We start from the raw sequence: 17,556 nt of genomic DNA on the forward strand, positions 1-17,556 counted from the left end.
TCTTTGAGCACTTTCTTGAGAGCACAACTGTCATTCTTAGTATAATATGCTTGTCCCAAAATATGATTAGCTGTGGTATAACTTTGATGCTTTTATCTTTGATAATCTCTACTTACAGTCTTCCCATAAACTTCAAAGGTGCCCGAGCATTTATGTTTTGCTGTACAAATACGGGCAAGCGAGATACCACTTTATCATATCATTCTATGAACATTGCAATCCTGCTTATAGACATGATTCATGATGCTCATGATTAATTTTTTGGTACCTTTTCCATGATTGACATAGCTATTAGATGATTTTATTTGCATGTATCTTATTATGAATTGCTTAAGTACTTGCCATATCATGAGAATATTTACATCATATGAACAATGTGTTCGTGAAAGTTCTTTTATCGCACTCAGTTGTTAATTGAATTGCTTGAGGACAAGCAATAAGCTAAGCTTGGGGGGAGTTGATACGTCCAAAACGTATCTACTTTCCCGAACACTTTTGCTATTGTTTTGCCTCTAATTTGTGTATTTTGGATACAACTAACACGGACTAACGCTGTTTTCAGCAGAATTGCTCTGGTGTCTCGTTTTTGTGCAGAAGGGGGGGGGGCGCCGCCCTACTGTGTGGCCTCCTCGGCTGGCCTCCGACGCCCTCCTCTGGACTACTTAACGCCTTCGACCTAAAAACGCACGGGGGTTAGACGAAATCGCCAGAAACCATCCAGTACGCCGCCACCATCGCGAAACTCCGTCTCGGGACCAGAAACTCCGTTCTGGCACTCCGTCGGGACGGGGAATTGGAGGAGATCATCGCCATCATCACCACCGACGCCTCTCCATCGACCAGCCATGTTTTCCCCATCCATGTGTGAGTAATTCCCCCGCTGTAGGCTGAAGGAGATGGTAGGGATTGGATGAGATTGGTCATGTAATAGCATAAGATTGTTAGGGCATAGTGCCTAGTGTCCGTAATTGGTACTTTTATGATATTGTTGCAACTTGTTATGCTTAATGCTTGTCACTAGGGCCCGAGTGCCATGATCTCAGATCTGAACATGTTATCAATTCATGATGATATTCATTGCTTTATGATCTTACCTGCAAGTTGTATACACGTATTGTTGTCCGGAACCCGAGGCCCCAAAGTGACAGAAATTGGGACAACCGAAGGGGAAGGCGGTGATATGAGGATCACATGTGTTCACGGAGTGTTAATGTTTTTCTCCGGTCCTCTATTAAAAGGAGTACCTTAATTTCCAGTAGATTCCCTAGAGGCCCGGATGCCACCGGCTGGTAGGACAAAAGATGTTGTGCAAGTTTCCCATTGCGAGCACGTACGACTAAATATGGAACACATGCCTATTGATTGATTAGTACTTGGATACCGTTTTATTATTATCTGCAAATGCCCTACCTTGATTGTTACATGAGTTTCTCTCATCCATGCAACGCCCGTCATCCATCCCTGTGCCTACAATATTTTAATCCTGCTGTTTACTATAATCACTACTGCTGTCTTTGTTACTCTGCTGCTGATATTTCACCACTGCTACTGCTATAAAACTGTTACTACTGATAAACTCTTGCGAGCAAGTCTGTTTCCAGGTGCAGCTGAATTGACAACTCCGTTGTTAAGGCTTTCAAGTATTCTTTGTCTCCCCTTGTCTCGAATCAATAAATTGGGTTTTACTTCCCTCGAAGACTGTTGCGATCCCCTATACTTGTGGGTTATCAGCCGTCGATTGGAGCCACCCCATGAGCAGCCACCGGTACCAGGAGCATCGCCATCGTCGACAACGTCGCTCTGCATCAACGCCGATCATCGCCGACCCTCCGGTGAGCTGTCGACCCCCTAGGTTCGCCGCCAGTAGCGCTCGTGCTCGCCGTCGACGACGACGAGCGTCGACAGTTCGATCGTGATCTAATCCAACGGATCTTAGCCAGCGTACCGATTCGGTGTTTTAAGTGACGCTGGCATGTGGAGCCCACTGTCAGGCAGCCCACACGTGCGAGACGTGCAGCTGGGCCGGCCTTTTCTTTTTTCCCTCTCCTGGCACATCTCGTCTTCCCGCCAAGCCCAAGAATTTGAATTTGATTTAATTCATTTAGCCTAATTTCAATACTGATACCATATTGAAAATTAAATAGGAAAATATCCACTGAGCCAAAAATTATGAAATAAATATTTCTGGAAAGCTTATGAAAATATCTATCCAACCCCACTGGTCTCAACCCTTGATTTGTTGTAGAACTCATGTAGTAAAATAACAAGGGTACCTTTTCAAATTTCAAACATTTATTAAAAATCAACCATAATTTATTTTGAGTTGATTCCAACTCTCATAATTCACATTTCAAATGCTCTACATGAATATGTTAAAATATGACAGTGGTGTTTACCATGATCATGGGCTAGTGTAGAATAATGACTATGTGGCCATTTCTAGTCCATTTAAATTACCCCAATTTATTAATTAAATAGTATGAGAGGTATCCTCTCATTTAAATCAATGCCCCAAGTAATTCAATATGAGGTAATGACCTTAGTCTATAGAACCTCATATTTTATTACTTAGTGATATTAAATTGATTCCATAGTAGTGTTAAATTGTATGAGATGTAGTATCTCATTTAAATCATTTTCCCAAATGATAAATATGAGGTGGTGACCTTGGTCAACATGATCTCATACTTTATTAGTTGAGGATATTAAATCTTAGTAATGTTCAATAATAGGAAATTATTTCTCAAAGAGAATAAATAAAAACCCTAGTAAATACTTCAATGAGAGGAAATTATTTTTCTTAAAAAGAAAACAAAGCCAACCACAATACTAAAAATGGTGTGATGCTAGATTAGCTTGTGTGAGCCCTTTGAGTGTTAAGTCTAAGTACTTAAGTATTGTTTGGTGATTGTTACCTCGTATCCGTTTATAGACGCTAGTACCGAAGGCTACGAGGGGGAAGAGGTCTTCTACGAAGAAGAGGAGGAAAACTTTGATCACTGTACCAATCAAGGCAAGCTCTACTCTTGCAAGCTACCCTAATGCAAGCTCTACTAGAGCAAGGCACCATTCCAATGTTATTTTGTGCTTAAGGATTCCAATCCCAAGTTTTTATCTTGCAAGCTTTTGTTTTGGTTATCAAAGTTGATTTTGTTCATAGTTCACTTTGGTCTAGATATGGAGTATTACAAGAGCATCAAATTTAGCCTAGAGAGCTACAAGTTAGTTAGCACCCCTCATGACTAGTGCCTAGTGCTAAAACTAAAATTGGCTACTCTAGATGAGAACATGTGAATCAAATGACTTTGAAAAACCTTGGAATGATGAGTCATTCTATTGAAAGATTTTGAAGGTGAATATGACATGAATGACATGGTGAATTTGCCCAAAAACTGATGATTGGGTTCGGATGCGATACCATTCCAATTTTAGAGTACCCCCACAATACCTGATTATGGGTAGAGCTTAACTGGAAATTTATGCACTTTAGTATGGGTTCCCTCTAACAAGCGTCATAGGGGTTATGCCGAGGCTGCCTCTGTGAAATGTGAAATGACGTGAAAAAGAGGTGAATGTCCTACCCAAGCCCTGTGCAGTTCCCAGGATGGCAGATTGCCATCACTGGGAGGCCAAGCTCATAGGGGAGGTGCCTATACTAGGGTATGTAAGTGAAAGGTTAATGGTTGATGATCCGCATACTGAGTATGATTATTCAGGGCTATCCCTGACGAATGTAATCAAAAGTTGTGGCACAAGTGTACAACCTCTGTAGAGTGTAAACCTATTCGAATAGCCGTGTCCACGATCATGGACGGTTGGATGGCCATACTGTTCCGTTGTCAGGTGTTTTCTAAAAATTAATGGTGACTTGAAAGGTGAATTTGACTTGATCACAACAGAGTTGTGGGAATGACACTAATGTTCCCACTTGAGTTTGGTTAGGCAAATAAAGAGTCTTTTACTACTAAGTGCTTATGAAATAAAATTGGCTTTACGCAAATAAACCTAGAGTTAGAACACCTACTATAGTTGATAGAGCTTACCTTAGTATTAGTTTGCGAGTACTTTAAAGTACTCATGCTGTGTCCCTGGCTATTCAAATGGCCAGACTATGAAGAAGGGCACCAGTACCAGGAAGATGGACAGCAGGAAGTCTATGATAACTAGGACTACCTTCTGACGTCAAGCGTTGCCTGTGGAACAGATGGACCGCTACTACGTTTCTTCCGCTATGTGTTTTGTAATTGACCATTAGATCAACTGTTGTTGTAAGACTGGATCATGTGATCCCGTGTTGTAAGACGATTATGGTTTGTAATGAATGATGTTCTGTGATATCAACTGTTATGTCTCGCAAAAACAATATTCCTGGGATTGCGATGTATGGCATAACATGCATCTGGAATTAAAAATCCGAGTGTTGACATCCAGCCACCCTTGAATCCTCTTCCAGATACGGTCCTTGAGGTGCTTAAATGCCCCATGCATGGATCTCCCCACATCAGAGGGCATGCCAAGATATTTCTCATTCAGAGTCTCATTGGGAACATTCAAAATATTCTTCACTGATTGTTGAGTAACCTCATTGCAGCCCTTGCTGAAGAAAACTGATGACTTATCTAGATTCACACGCTGCCCTGAAGCATTGTAATATTTCTCCAGGATAGCATTGACCTCCAGAGCTCCCTCCACACAAGCTTTCACAAGCAGCGGGCTATCATCGGCAAAAAGGAGATGGTTCACAGCGAGAGCTATGGAAGCCACCTTGATTCCTTCTAAGAGTGATGATTGGCGACTGTTTTTTAGGAGGCCAGAAAGGCCCTCTACTGCAAGTAGAAACAAGTATGGGAATATAGGGTCACCGAAGGCCGCGCGAAGGGCGAAACTCCTCTGACGGTGTGCCATTAAACAACACCGAGAAGGATACCGATGAGGTCATGATTAATTCCACCCACCGGCGGTGAAAACCCATGCGCAACATGATCGCCCTCAAATATGCCCATTCAACACGGTCATAGGCCTTCCTCGTGTCAAGTTTCAGAGCACAATGTTGGAACAGTGTGCTGAACTCGAAATGCATGGCGTATTGGTCCAGGCCCAACAGGCCGGAAGCACAGCAGATGCCCAACGGCAGCCAACACGCGGCCATACCAACGCCCCGGCGACGCCTTCCCTCCCTCCGAGAACCCAACACGACGGCCAATGCCACTGCCATGCTCGAAGCAATCGCTCGAGCACCTTCCACGCATCCGGCGCCGCGCCATTGCATCGCGCTCCTCCGCCTCCACCTCGCGTCCCCCTCCGTCGCCGTCGCCAAGCAGATCCACGCGCGCGCGCTCCGCGCAGCCGGCGTGCCCCTCTCCCACCCTCTCCTCGCCAAGCACCTCCTCTTCCACCTCGCCTCCATCCGCGCCGGCGCCGGCGCCGCCCAGCTCCGCTACGCCGTCGCCATCCTCACCCGCCTCCTCCCGGAACCCGACCCCTTCTCCCTCAACACCGTGCTCCGCATCGCCGCGTCCTCCTCCTCCTCCCGCCCCCGCGTCGCGCTCGAGCTCCACCGCCGCCGCCTCGCGCCGCCCGACACGCACACCTACCCGCCGCTGCTCCAGGCCTGCGCGCGCCTCCTCGCCCTCCGCTACGGGGAGAGCCTCCACGCCGAGGCCGCCAAGAACGGCCTCGCGGCGCTCGTCTTCGTCAAGAACTCGCTCGTCCACCTCTACGGCGCCTGCGGCCTGTTCGAGAGCGCCCACAGGGTGTTCGACGAAATCCCGCGTCTGCACCGGAACCTCGTGTCCTGGAACTCCGTCATGAACGGGTTCGCGGCCAACGGGAGGCCCAACGAGGTGCTCACTGTCTTCCGGGAGATGCTGGATGCGGACCTCGAGCCGGATGGGTTCACCATGGTGAGCGTTTTAACCGCGTCCGCCGAGATCGGGGCGCAAGCTCTGGGCAGGAGGTTGCATGCGTATGTGGCCAAGGTCGGGTTAGTAGGGAACACGCATGTTGGCAATGCGCTGATTGATCTCTACGCCAAGTGCGGCGGAGTTGAGGATGCAAGGAAGGTGTTTCAGGAGATGGGCCTTCGAAGGACCGTGGTCTCGTGGACGTCGCTGATCGTGGGTTTGGCAGGGAATGGGTTTGGGAAGGATGCGCTTGAGCTCTTCGGTGTGATGGAGAGGGAGAAACTTGTCCCAACTGAAATCACTATGGTAGGAGTGCTGTATGCTTGCAGCCACTGCGGGCTGGTCGACGACGGGTTTCGGTATTTTAATCGAATGAAGGAGGAGTACCGCATAGAACCGAGGATCGAGCATCTTGGATGCATGGTGGACCTGCTGGGGAGAGCTGGGAGAGTTGAGGAAGCGTACGATTATATCAGCACGATGCCGCTGGAGCCCAACGCTGTTGTGTGGCGGACCTTGCTAGGTGCTTGCGCTATGCACAAGAAGCTGGAGCTCGGGGAGGCTGCCTGGGCACGGCTGGTTGAGCTTGACCCTGGGCACAGCGGAGACTATGTGCTCCTCTCGAATCTGTATGCTGCTGTTGGGAGGTGGGCAGATGTCCATGTGCTTAGGAAGACAATGGTCACGCATGGAGTCAGAAAGAACCCAGGGCATAGCCTTGTGGAGCTCCGCAACTCGGTGTATGAGTTTGTTATGGGCGATAGATCGCATCCCGAGAGTGATCAGATATACCAAATGCTAGCTCAGATAGCTGAGAGACTGAGGCACCAAGGTTACGTCCCTCGCACAAGCAATGTATTGGCAGATATAGAGGAGGAAGAGAAAGAGGCCGCCTTAAACTACCATAGTGAGAGGTTGGCCATTGCCTTTGCCTTGCTCAAGTCTCTTCCTGGCACTCCTATCAGGATAGTGAAGAATTTGAGGGTGTGTGGTGACTGCCATTCGGTAATTAAGCAAATATCTAAGGTGTATGACCGTGAAATCATTGTAAGGGATCGCAGTAGGTTCCACCATTTCAAAGGGGGAGAATGTTCATGTAAAGATTATTGGTAGTTAATTCATGTACAGATTGACAGTGATGAACGCACGGTTTATGATGTTCCAGGCCCTATAATCAGGTAACTGGTGCTGGCTTTTTTAGAACACTGGTGCTGACTTATGGTCGCAGAACACTTCTGTGAAAGTTTATCTGTTGGCACCTCATGTACTGACTCAGCCACATCATCCGATTTGTGTTGCATTATACCACTGCAGTGAAAGCGCTGGGATAGCCTCATCTGTTATAGGTTGATACAATATCATTCTTGATCTAATTTGCTAAGTTTGAAGCACATCAGGGTATAGCACATCAGAAGCTGGATACTGCTAGGGCCATTCTATATTAAACATATTATGATGAAAAGTTCCTATGTTCTGGTTGCATAACAAGTTCCGTTGAAGTTCACATGCTGTCATCCCACATTAATTCAGCCACGCTATCTGCTTTCTATTGCACTGGAATTGAAGTGTTGGGGTAACCTCATTTTTGTATGTTTTTTGTAATCTCATATCTAGTATCTACCAAATATGAAAGTGGGAAACAGAAGCAACCAGAAAGCAGGTTTGAAGCTGATACTGCCAATACATACTAACATTTGAAAAGCTCCTTAAGGAATGTTCTGTTTCTAGTAAAATCAAAGATCCACGGTAGATGATTGACATGATGAAGCTATGGATGATAGAAGTAAAAAAAAGTACAAATACGTGAGGCATATTTTATGGATGGTCCTGTAATTACTACCAATGGTATGTCAAGGTACAGATTTTGTAATCACATTTGAGTACTTGCCATTAATCCATTCTTTCTGAGGATGTGTGAGTTAAGAGACAGATTTTGTGATCACATTTGAGTACTTTCATTCCGTCCCAAGGGAATTTTTAGTTCTTTCACAGAAGACCTTGTAGAATTATCCATATGTGATGAGAATATAACCATTTTATTAGAGACAAAACTGAGATATGATATTCCTCTCCTGTTAGCCAAGTTTCTGATTCCAAATCTTATTATGAACAATCACTGTTTCTGTTGTAGTTACTTAGGGACATCCCTTGTGCAATAAGTGAATGTCTTAGAGCGTGCTTGCCACTTATTCGCCACCCATTTGCTGTAGATTTGTCTGTGAAAAGTAGTTCCGCAGGATATGATCAGGTCATGTTTGCTTGACACCTTTTTCAGCAATCCAAGACCCTTACAATTGTCTAAAGACTGAAGACAGCAAAGTTATGATACAAGTTTCTTCATGACAATATCAAAGGTTAGCTCAATACTCTTTAACCCTGTTAGTTGGTGCTGCTTTGTTCCATGTGTGACTCATTGGGATCACCATTCATGGTTTCTGCTCTGATTTCCTTTCTGAAAGTTCCTCACACCACTCTGTGCCAGTGGTACCATGTTAATCTTATTAAGTCCACATGCTTCATGGCGAGCCAAATGAGCTCTTGCCAGCCAGTTCAGGAATCTAGATCAGCTCGCTTGGCGACGAGCTGAGGATTGTCTCGGTTTGGTATGAGGCTGAGCCAAACCGAGCTTGAATGGAACTGGAGATGCTCCATTATTTTCAGTATGCCATTACCTCTCCTGTTTATCTGTTTTACTACAGCTAAAGCTTTGTTGATTCTCCATTCTGCTTCAGCATGACAGTCGTTCTATTGACAGGTAGTGTAGGTCAGTCAAACAGTGTACCTCCAACCTTACACGAAAGCTCATTCATTAATCTCCAGTCTTTGTAAAGTGATTCAAGGTTCTTCCCTTAAATCACAAGAAAAGCTTTTGCTCATGAAGCTCCGACATATTCTACCATGGAACAGCAAAGAGAAAGGCAACACACCATGCACTTGGCCAGTTGGCCCCTTCAGAGATCTCATGGAATCTATTGCCTAGTGTCCTTTTGTCCCTTTAGAAATCATGCCCATGCATGCACACCTCCATGGAAGAATCCATGGTTTCCTGACTCTCAAGTCATTCGATCTCCTTAATGTTATATTATATTCATAAAGGTATCTGCATTGGTTTGACACTGTAGGAACAAACTGACCTACATTTCGCCACCTCTCTTCCATGGCCATAAATATGCACCATGTATGGTGATCAACCCGGGGACATTTTGGGTTCATGACTTGCTTAGTGACTCGAGTGAAACTGAGCACCTTTTGCATGGACAGTACCTTCTTTCCTGTTGATACAGGTGCTCTTCGCTCAGACTCCCATTATATTCCCTAGGAGAGTGGCACACCGGGGAAGGAGGGAAAGAGACGGGTCAGAGAAGGGTCTTTCCAGTTTCGTTTCACCCATGAAGAGAAAGGAGCTGATCATGAACCGTTTTTTGATCTTTGCATGGTTCATTGGTGAGTTTCTCAACCATCTTGTTTTCTTTTCTCGTGCCTTCTTGCTCTTGTTGTAGATCTGTTAGCAACCAACTATTAAATTATCAACTTAGACTCTCCATATCTCACAGCTCAGATTACATGTTCAGCACTTCAGAGAACATCTTTTCTTGCTCACAGAGTTATGTCTCCATCATTTTATCTTACTCTTAACATTTCATTCATGTGTCATCAGTCTGCACAGCAGGCGTCGAGCCGCAGGAGAAGATGGAGTCGACCACGCCGATCCCTACCCTGTCTCCTCCTGAAGGAAACACGACGTTCATCGACGGTGTCACGTGGTGCGTCGCCCGTCCTGGAGTCCCCCAGGAGGACCTCCAGAACGCGCTGGACTGGGCGTGCGGCCAGGGTGCCGCGGACTGCTCGCCGCTGCAGCCTGGCGGCCACTGCTACCAGCCCAACACGCTCCTGTTGCATGCCTCCTACGCCTTCAACATCTTCTACCAGCAGAACGGCAACTCCGACATTGCTTGCAACTTTGGGGGTGCTGGATCCATTACCAAGAGGGACCCAAGTAATATTTCTTGGAAATCTTATGTTCCATCCATTAGTGCATGTACTCTTGATCACCATACAGTAGTCTCTTGGTTAATGGATTGTTCAGCGGTGTAACCTGTTCTTTGTGTTCTTGATTGATAGGTTTCGGGCCATGCAAGTTCCTAGCATCTGAGTAAGTGTACTTCTCATGTTTGCCAAAGGCCAGTTGGAAAACAGGAATCTTTTTTATTTTCGCCTTCTGGACAGGACCATAGTAATATATTACGAGATTTAATATAGTAGTATTTTGTGTATAACGGTGAATTTTTTGCTGGGCTGGTACAGGACTTCTGCTGCTTCAGTGCTGATGTTGAGGAGCACGCCGATGATCGGTGCTGCGTTTCTGACCGTGCTTCAGCTGAGAGTTTTCCAAGCTGTGTGCTGAGCGCCGTGTGTCGGTGGATGGATTATGGATGGCTTGGTGCTACCAAAGTATCTAGTGCGAGATTAACGATGCTATGGTGGTTTCTTTTTGCACTTTGTAGGAGCTAGTGCTACTTTTTTCTGTAATTTCGCAAGGATATGTCTTAGGATTGGGCTTATTTAGAAATATACAATTTGTACACATATAATATATTATAAAGGTGAATGCAAACTGAATGCATGAAGTGTCACTGCCGCGTATTTTCCTCAGCATTCGAATTCTGATTTTAAAAGTTAGACAAGCTAGATGTCCATAAGTATTTTTTAGCAAAAGTAAAAAAAAAAACAGAAATAAGCGTCACAACGTCATTTTTGCTTGTTAATCCTGATCTGTGATCTAGCAACTGCATTAGATGGTGGTACTGCATAAGGACAAATGGTGAGCCCGTCCCGCCACTCTTCAAATGTAAAATTTCTATCCTATCATTTACGGGGTGAATGCAGGCGGGTGCTAAAAATCCCGTAAGACAGTTTAAATGGGAGAAACCGTTGGTTAGACAGGTTAAGGTAAATGTTGATGGATCGTTCTCTCAAGCCTCACATGCTGGTGCGGCAGGTGCTGTTATGCGGGATTACAATGGAAATTTTATGGCAGCTTCTACGGTCTACTTCTCAAATATCACTTCGGCTAATGTCGCGGAAGCTATGGCGATGAAGGAGGGCCTTGGTCTGGCTAGTCGCCTTGGAGTTAATGATGTGATCATGGAGTCTGACTCGCTGGAGATTCTTGACGTGTGAATGGTGGGGAGATGCTTCGGCAATTTTTGTTGATTGTATAGATCTAGCAGCGGGTATTGGAAAGGTTGTTTTTAAGCACTGCCGAAGAGAAGCAAATGAAGTCGCCCACCTGTTAGCTAGAAATAGTTTCACCGAGCAAAACAATTGTAATTGGGTTGATGAACCCCCTAGCTTCATTCTAGAGAAACTCATCTCCGATGTAACTATAATGTGATGTGCGGCAGCAGACGCACTCTTTTTCTCTCAGGGTACCGTAAGGGACTGGGACGTTTTTAATGAGACGGCCTGCTATTTGCTTAATAGAATGGTTATAATTTTCAAAAAAAGAAAAGATGGTGGTACTGCTTCCTTCTTTTTTGGGAAAGAACGAAAGATTAAGAGAAAAAGGAGTGATTGCTTGATGAAACTGTTCTGGTATTTATATGTCCTGAACAATCGCTTGCAGAGCTCGGATCCGTTGTTTTTTTGTTAAAAGCACATGTTATTTATTATCCACTGATACTGTTTTCAGATGGGCTGTAGCATTACCCAGCCGTAAAGTTTGAAAATCTGTTGGAGCTTCAGATTGGATAAGGACTCGGGGTCCTGAAAATCCGTGCCAACATCTCGTTGAGTTTGGTTCAACAAATACCTCTATCTCATCTCCCTTTCTTCTCTTTGTCATACACGATCCTTTGTTTTTCTTTCGGCGAGGCGTTTCTGCAACCGGATTTTCATCTCCTGCCGGCTGATCTCGCGTCTCTAGGTATGTATTGCTATCAAGCAATCGATAGCAGCAGATCCTGCGTTCTTATCTGTCCTCTTTCAGTCTTTCTTTTTGTCAGTACGATTTGACAATGCCAACAAGTAGAGCGCGCGCATGATCCCCAAGCATTGATATGCATTGCACACATATTTGATTTTTGTTTTGTTTTACGCAAGAAGGTTGCATTACGTCCCGGTATACTATATCAGTCTTAATCGATCTGCACCTACATCTGCCTTTTGCCTTTACCTTTGGCTTTCGTCCCTTTACTTTTTTTTTGCGGGTTTTTACTTCTTTCTTTTATCAGCACATATATGGAAGCATTACAGATTATTGAATTATCCAGACATATCAACGTAGAAACACGGAATCTAACAACTTATGTAATTGCTGAACACGTGAAATCTATAAGAACTGGAAAATGAGATGTGTAAAATATGAAAATAGTAGGTGCCTTTCTGCAAAGTGTGGGCGACGAACCTACGGCGTGTCTGGTTGATTGTTTAATTAGTTTGATTGTGCTCGTGGCTAATGGTGTGTTTGGATTGCTTCCAGAGATACCTACTATTTTTTCGATCATGAGTTCATGACTAGTAGGTTAGTTTTCGTTTTAATAGTTGTACTTTTTGTCATGATAATGCTTCAGTATTAATTTTCGTTACATGTTTAGCAATATTGGTCAACATGTGGGCAAAAAGTAGCTCAAGCTAGCCAAAAAAATTTAGGGAACCTTATGGTATCTCCAACAGGCCGACGCATTTCAGACCTCCAAATTGACCGCATGCGTCCATTTGTGTCGGCCCGCGGATGCCATACAGACTGGGATGACCATTTGCGTACGTATTTTTTTAGCACTGACACTGTTAAAGTTGGTAATGGTGGTTTAACGTCCCGTCGAGGCCTGCCGGCGGCGATTACCGGTTCCCGCGCGATAACGGTGGTTCCCGCGCGTGCCCAACAGATTGGCACGTTTGGCCGGTGTTTGATACGTCCAAAACGTATCTATTTTCCCGAACACTTTTGCTATTGTTTTGCCTCTAATTTGTGTGTTTTGGATACAACTAACGCGGACTAACGCTGTTTTCAGCAGAACTGTTCTGGTGTCTCGTTTTTGTGCAGAAATCCAACTTTCAGGAAAATCCTCGGAATTTATACGAAAGGTCTTATTTTTCCAGAAGACTCACGGAGCCAGAAGGGCAAGCCAGGTGGAGGCCCGAGGGCCTCAGACACTAGGCCGGCGCGGCCTAGGAGGGGGGCGTGCCGCCCTAGCGTCTGGCCCCCTCGGCTGGCCTCCGACGCCCTCCTCTGGACTACTTAAGGTGTTTCGATCTAAAAATCGCGACCAAGAAGCCGAAGTCGCCAGAAACCCTCCAGAACGCCGCCACATCGCGAAACTCCGTCTCAGGAGCCAGAAGTCTCCGTTCTGGCACTCCGCCGGGACGGGGAATTGGAGGAGATCATCGCCATCATCACCACCGACGCCTCTCCATCGACTAGCCATGTTTCCCCCATCCATGTGTGAGTAATTCCCCCGCTGTAGGCCGAAGGGGATGGTAGGGATTGGATGAGATTGGTCATGTAATAGCATAAGATTGTTAGGACATAGTGCCTAGTGTCCGTAATTGGTACTTTGATGATATTGTTGCAACTTGTTATGCTTAATGCTTGTCACTAGGGCCCGAGTGCCATGATCTCAGATCTGAACATGTTATTGTTTCATCATGATATTCATTGTTTATGATCTTACCTGCAAGTTGTATACACATGTCGCTGTCCGGAACCAATGGCCCCGAAGTGACAGAAATCGGGACAACCGGAGGGGATGGTAGTGATGTGAGGATCACATGTGTTCACGGAGTGTTAATGCGTTGCTCCGGTACTCTATTAAAAGGAGTACCTTAATATCCAGTAGATTCTCTTGAGGCCCGGCTGCCACCGGCTGGTAGGACAAAAGATGTTGTGCAAGTTTCTCATTGCGAGCACGTACGACTATATTTGGAACACATGCCTATTGATTGCTTTGTACTTAGACACCGTTTTATTATTATCTGCAAATGCCCTGCTATGATTGTTACATGAGTTTCTCTCATCCATGCAACGCCCGTTATCCGTCCCCGTGCCTACAGTATTTTAATCCTGCTGTTTACTATAATCACAACTGCTACTGCTACTCTGCTATAAAACTGTTACTGCTACTCTGCTGCTACTATTTCACTCATCGCATCGCTATAAAATCACTTATCGATAAACTCTTGCGAGCAAGTCTGTTTCCAGGTGCAGCTGAATTGACAACTCCGCTGTTAAGGCTTTCAAGTATTCTTTGTCTCCCCTTGTGTCGAATCAATAAATTGGGTTTTACTACCTGCGAAGACTGCTGCGATCCCCTATACTTGTGGTTCATCAAGACTGTTTTCTGGCGCCGTTGTCGGGGAGCATAGCTTTATTTGGAAGTTCACTTGGATTGATATTGTTCGCTGCAAATTCTCCATCATGGGTAAAACTCGCGATCCTAAAGTCGCCATATTACCATCCACTACAAGAAAAGGTACAACTCTGAGTACCTCTGCTACACTTGATTCACCATCTGTGATAAGTCAACTTGTTTCACCGCCGCAAGCTTCACTTGCTGGTACTTCTGCTGAATCTGAAAACTCTCATAATATTGATAATATTTCTGCTGTGCTTGATGATAGTGGTTCACTGGATTCCTTTCTAGTGCTACAATTGTTAGGTCTAGACAAATTGAAAATGCTGAAACTCCTAATGCTTCTACACCTGTTAATTCACCTGAACTTGATTATTCTAGTGATGATCCTGATGAGGATTATGTGGAGCTTAATGATGATTTTATTAATAGATGCAATGCTACTGCTGATGCAAGAAAAATTAAAAAGTTTCTCGCACAATATACTGTTAGACATAAGCTATCTCCTGATCCTGAATTTGCCACATCTCCTATATGCATTAAGGATAAAGATTATGATTTTTCTCTTGATCTATCTCATATAGCTATTGTAGAGAAAGCACCCTTTTGTGGTACTGAAAAATAAAGTGATGTAGAACACATGATTGAACTTTCTTCTATGAGTAGCTTGTTTTCTGATGATGTCAAGATGCGTACTTACTTTGTCGCTAAAATTTTTCCTTTCTCATTAAAAGATGATGCTAAAACTTGGTATAATAATTTGCCTCCTGGTTCTATTAAAAGTCCAACTGAGCTGTGTGATGTTTTCTTTCGAAAATACTTTCCTGCTAGTGCTCAACATATTGCTTTACAGAAAATTTATAGGTTTGACCAGGGAGATGAAGAGAAATTGCCTGAGGCTTGGGCAAGATTTTGTTCTCTTATCAGAGCTCGACCTGGACATGATTTAGAAAAGAATTATCTACTTGATATATTTTATAGTGGACTAACCATTGAGTCTAGGGCATATTTGGATAGTTGTGCTGGTTGTGTTTTTAGGAAAAGAACTCCAGACGAGGCTGAAGAATTATTGGCTAAAATAGGCCGGAATCATGATGATTGGACTACACCTGAACCAACTCCAACGCCAATATTGAAGAAGAGGGGTTTAATTAAATTGAATGATGAAGATATGAGGGAAGCTAAGAAGTCTCTCAAGGAAAAAGGTATTAAATCCGAAGATGTGAAGAATCTACCTCCCATAGAAGATATATGTGAGATAACTCCCCCTTCATCCATGATCGAGGTAAACTCCCTTCAACGCTTTACTAGGGAAGATATTCCATATTCAAAACCTCCTGCTCAATGCTTAGATGAGTTTGATAATTATATTGTTAAGCAAGAAAATTTTAATATGAGAGTAGAGAATCATCTAATGGAAAATTCTCAAGCTATTAGCAATTTGCATGATATTGTGGGGAGAACCTCCAATGATGTTAAGATGCTTGTTAAACATTTTCAAATGGTTCAAACTCAAATTGATCAACTCACTAAAGTTCAAAATGACTTGTTAAAAAATAATTCTAAAGAGAAACATGCTTATGAAGTAACAACTAGAGGCGGTGTCTCTACCCAGGATCCTCTATATCCTGAAGGGCATCCCAAAAGAATTGAACAAGATTCTCAACGAATTGAACCTAGTGCTCCTTCTAAGAAAAAGAAGAAGAAACATAAAAAGGTTGTAGAATCCTCTGAACCTGTTAATGATCCTAATAGTATTTCTATTTCCGATGCTGAAACTGAAAGTGGTAATGAACATGATAATGGTAATGATAATGATAAGAATGACGCTTCTGATAAAGAAGAAGTTGAAGATGAACCTGGAAAGCATGCTAAAAATAAAAAGTATACTAAAGAAGATTTTATTGCTAAGAAACATGGTAATGAAAGAGAACCTTGGGTGCAAAAGCAAATGCCTTTTCCTGCTAAGAAACTAAAATCAAAGGAAGAAGAACACTATAATAAATTTTGTGATTGGATGAAACCTTTATTCTTGCAAATCCCTTTGACTGATGCTATTAAATTGCCTCCTTATTCAAAGTATATGAAAGATATTGTTACTAACAAAAGGAAAATCCCCAACGAGGAGATTTCCACTATGCTTGCTAATTACTCTTTCAATGGTAAAGTTCCAAAGAAGTTGGGCGACCCAGGTATACCTACTATTCCTTGTTCTATTAAGAATAATTATGTTAAAACTGCTCTATGTGACTTGGGAGCCGGTGTTAGTGTTATGCCTTTTTCTCTTTATAAGAGACTTTATTTAGATAAGTTGATACCTACTGATATATCTTTGCAAATGGCTGATAAATCTACTGCTATTCCTGTTGGTATATGTGAGGATGTTCCTGTTCAAGTTACTAATAACTGCTTGATATTAACTGATTTTGTTGTGTTGGAAATGCCTGAAGATGATAATATGTCTATTATTCTTGGGAGACCTTTTCTTAACACCGCAGGGGCTGTTATTGATTGCAACAAAGGGAAGGTTACTTTCAAAGTTGATGATAAGGAGCATACCGTCTATTTCCCCAAGAGGATTGATAAAGTATGTGGAGTCAATACTATTTCTAATGTGAGAGCTATCAAAATTGGAACTATTGATTGTCCTATATATGAGCCTAAAGAAGGATATCAAAATCTTATGATTGGATCCATATCAATACAATTCAAGGTAACATGATTGATTTGAGGTTTATTTCTTCTTATGCTATGTAAAATTTATTTGGTGGCAAGACTTGATCAACCTTGTTAACAAATACTTTTTATATGCATAGAGGAGGTAAACAACATCTCTTTCTTCCTCCACTTGTTTTATTTGCTGTAGCACTTTTGATTTGCAAAGTTCCTTAGTTAATTAGAGATTTCAATTTTTTTTTCCTGTCCAGTAATAATAAACTTAATGCTCAGAAATGTGCATTTTTCAAAGTTTTCAAAAATTCACAAAAATTATACCGTTGGTCCTATTTTTCGAAAATGCACCTGGGAGCACCTGGGGATGACTAGTGGGGCACCCCAGGGTGGCACCCCACAGGCTGGCGCGGCCAGCAAGGGGGGCGCGCCACCCTGCTGTGTGGGCCCCCCTTTGCCCCACTTTAGCATCTCTTCCTCCCACACTCTTCTCTCTCCTGAAAAAATCAACACCAGCTTTCTCTCACTCGCGTTTTTGCTCAAGAGCTCAGGATTTTTCGATCTCTTTGCTTAGCCCAGATTTCTTGCTGAAATTTGGCACATTTGCTCCTTGGTATGTGACTCCTCCGATT

General features: G+C 43.6%; 2 protein-coding genes across 2 annotated transcripts; both read left to right on the forward strand.

The window, feature by feature from the left end:
- Window positions 1-5,180: 5,180 nt before the first annotated feature.
- Window positions 5,181-7,077, forward strand: LOC127333903 (pentatricopeptide repeat-containing protein At4g21065). Its single transcript, XM_051360342.2, has one exon. The coding sequence runs from the start codon at window positions 5,214-5,216 to the stop codon at window positions 7,014-7,016; it is 1,803 nt and encodes a 600-aa protein (XP_051216302.1). The 5' UTR covers window positions 5,181-5,213; the 3' UTR covers window positions 7,017-7,077.
- Window positions 7,078-7,328: 251 nt separating this feature from the next.
- LOC127333904 (major pollen allergen Ole e 10-like) lies at window positions 7,329-10,325 on the forward strand. Its single transcript, XM_051360343.2, has 4 exons — window positions 7,329-9,347; window positions 9,562-9,900; window positions 10,026-10,056; window positions 10,209-10,325. The coding sequence occupies exons 1-4, from the start codon at window positions 9,293-9,295 to the stop codon at window positions 10,306-10,308; spliced, it is 525 nt and encodes a 174-aa protein (XP_051216303.1). The 5' UTR covers window positions 7,329-9,292; the 3' UTR covers window positions 10,309-10,325.
- The last annotated feature ends 7,231 nt before the right edge of the window (window positions 10,326-17,556 follow it).

The sequence above is a fragment of the Lolium perenne genome, chromosome 2 (assembly GCF_019359855.2).
Source record: "Lolium perenne isolate Kyuss_39 chromosome 2, Kyuss_2.0, whole genome shotgun sequence".
In the NCBI taxonomy this organism is placed as follows: Eukaryota; Viridiplantae; Streptophyta; class Magnoliopsida; order Poales; family Poaceae; genus Lolium; species Lolium perenne.

Excerpts from the sequence above, each read along its gene's own strand:
- LOC127333904 (XM_051360343.2), top strand. The coding sequence starts at position 9,293 with ATGAAGAGAAAGGAGCTGATCATGAACCGTTTTTTGATCTTTGCATGG. Across the intron at positions 9,348-9,561 it reads GATCTTTGCATGGTTCATTG|TCTGCACAGCAGGCGTCGAG; the intron begins GTGAGTTTCTCA and ends ATGTGTCATCAG. Across the intron at positions 10,057-10,208 it reads TGCAAGTTCCTAGCATCTGA|GACTTCTGCTGCTTCAGTGC; the intron begins GTAAGTGTACTT and ends GGGCTGGTACAG.
- LOC127333903 (XM_051360342.2), top strand. The coding sequence starts at position 5,214 with ATGCTCGAAGCAATCGCTCGAGCACCTTCCACGCATCCGGCGCCGCGC.